Source organism: Colobus angolensis, unplaced genomic scaffold (genome assembly GCF_000951035.1).
Source record: "Colobus angolensis palliatus isolate OR3802 unplaced genomic scaffold, Cang.pa_1.0 Scaffold802, whole genome shotgun sequence".
NCBI classification, from domain to species: domain Eukaryota; kingdom Metazoa; phylum Chordata; class Mammalia; order Primates; family Cercopithecidae; genus Colobus; species Colobus angolensis.
The window spans coordinates 36,979-39,084 of NW_012121844.1; the positions used below are offsets into that span (position 1 = coordinate 36,979).

Consider the following 2,106-nt stretch of genomic DNA (forward strand, 5'->3'; position numbering starts at 1 on the left):
CTTCACAAGGCCGTAGGAGAGTGAATTAATGCAGGAGGAACTACCAAACACTTGTAAAACCATCAGATTTCATGAGAACTCACTCACTATCATGAGAACAGCATGGTGGAAACCACCTCATGATCCAGTTATCTCCTCTGGTCTGTCCCTTGACACATGAAGATTGCATGTGTCAAGGGACACATGAAGATGAGATTTGGGTGGGGACACAGAGCCAAGTCATATCACTGCACTGGGTCTGCCTCATAGTATGGCCCTATCTTTGCATCATTTCCTGAGCTTCGCAGGTGGAATGGACTGTTCTCTTTTGTGCCCTTACTGTCCTTTATTCACTTCAGTTGTAGAACTAGTGAATTATACTTTTCTGTTCTTACTTGTTTTTATTTATCTCTACCCACACTTGATTAATATAGGACAGAGTCTGTCTTCTGTTTACATTTTTAGTTTTTCCCAGGATAGTGCCTATGATGTGATAGACACATAAGTGTTTATTGTCTTACTGACTGGTATAGTTTGGATGTGTGTCCTGCCCCAAATCTCATATTGAAATGTAATCCCCAGTGTTGGAGGTGGGGCCTGGTGGGAGGTGATTGGATCATAGGGTCAGATTTCTAGTGAATGGTTTAGCACCATCCCCATTGGTCCTGTCCTTGAGATAGCAAGTGAGTTCTCGTGGGATCTGCTTCTTTAAAAGTGTGCAGCACCTCCCCACCTTGCTCTCTTGCCCTGGCTCTGCCATGTGAGACACCTGCCCCCTCTTTGCCTTCTGCCATGATTATAAGCTTCCTGAGGCCTCCCCAGAAGCAGAAGCTGCTATGCCTCCTATACAGCCTGTACAACCATGAGCCAATGAAACCTCTTTTCTTCATAAATTACCCAGTCAGGGGTTTCTTTAAAAAAAAACAACTATGACCCCATCTTGGATGACCAGGTATTTCTTTATGGTAGTGCAAGAACGGAGTAATACAGTGTCTGATTGAATGAGTAAGTGAATAAATACAGTGTTTTCTGAAGTTTTTTTTTTTTTATAGGAAGGACCAACAAAGCCAGCCGTTGGAAAAAAAGAAAATGGTATTGATATTATTGAAAGTGCTCCACTAGAGCAAACAAATAATGACAATTTGACTTATGTTGATGAAGTGCACAAAAATAATAGAAGTGGTAAGTTAGTGGATATCGCTGAATATTTTTCTATCCTTAAATTCTATTCTGAGGGCCAGATGTGGTGGCTCACACCTGTAATCCCACCACTTTGGGAGGCTGAGGTGGGTGGATCACTTGAGGTCAGGAGTTGGAGACCAGCCTAAGCCAACATGGTGAAACCCTGTCTCTACTAAAATACAAACATTGGCCCGTGGACGCCGCCGAAGAAGCATCGTTAAAGTCTCTTTTCTCCCTGCCATCATGTCTAAGTCAGAGTCTCCTAAAGAGCCCAAACAGCTGAGGAAGCTCTTCATTGGAGGGTTTAGCTTTGAAATAACCGATGAGAGCCTGAGGAGCCATTCTGAGCAATGGAGAATGCTCATGGACTGTGTGGTAATGAGAGATCCAAACACCAAGCGCTCCAGGTGCTTTGAGTTTGTCACATATGCCACTGTGGAGGAGATGGATGCAGCCATAAATGCAAGGCCACACAAGGTAGATGGAAGAGTTGTGGAACCAAAGAGAGCTGTCTCAAGAGAAGATTCTCAAAGACCAGGTGCCCACTTAGCTGTGAAAAAGATACTTGTTGGTGGCATTAAAGAAGATACTGAAGAACATCACCTAAGAGATAATTTTTGAACAGTATGGAAAAATTGAAGTGATTGAAATCATGACAGGCAGTGGCAAGAAAAGGGGCTTTGCCTTTGTAACCTTTGACGACCATGACTCTGTGGATGAGATTGTCATTCAGAAATACCATACTGTGAATGGCCACAACTGTGAAGTTAGGAAAGCCCTGTCAAAGCAAGAGATGGCTAGTGCTTCATCCATCCAAAGAGGTCGAAGTGGTTCTGGAAACTTTGCTGGTGGTCATGGAGGTGGTTTCGGTGGGAATGACAACTTCGGTCGTGGAGGAAACTTCGGTGGTCGTGGTGGCTTTGGTGGCAGCCGTGGTGGTGGTGG

The 2,106-nt window shown here is 44.2% G+C and overlaps 1 protein-coding gene across 1 annotated transcript in view; it reads left to right on the top strand.

Annotated features, from left to right (window-relative positions):
- Positions 1-2,106, top strand: part of LOC105502751 (ankyrin repeat domain-containing protein 26-like) — a gene marked incomplete at its 5' end in the record, with an annotated part of 39,033 nt that overhangs the window by 9,954 nt on the left and 26,973 nt on the right. The window contains one exon of the mRNA XM_011929381.1: positions 1,032-1,265. Within this exon, the coding sequence (XP_011784771.1) occupies positions 1,032-1,265 (234 nt within the window). The remainder of the gene's footprint in view (positions 1-1,031; positions 1,266-2,106) is intronic.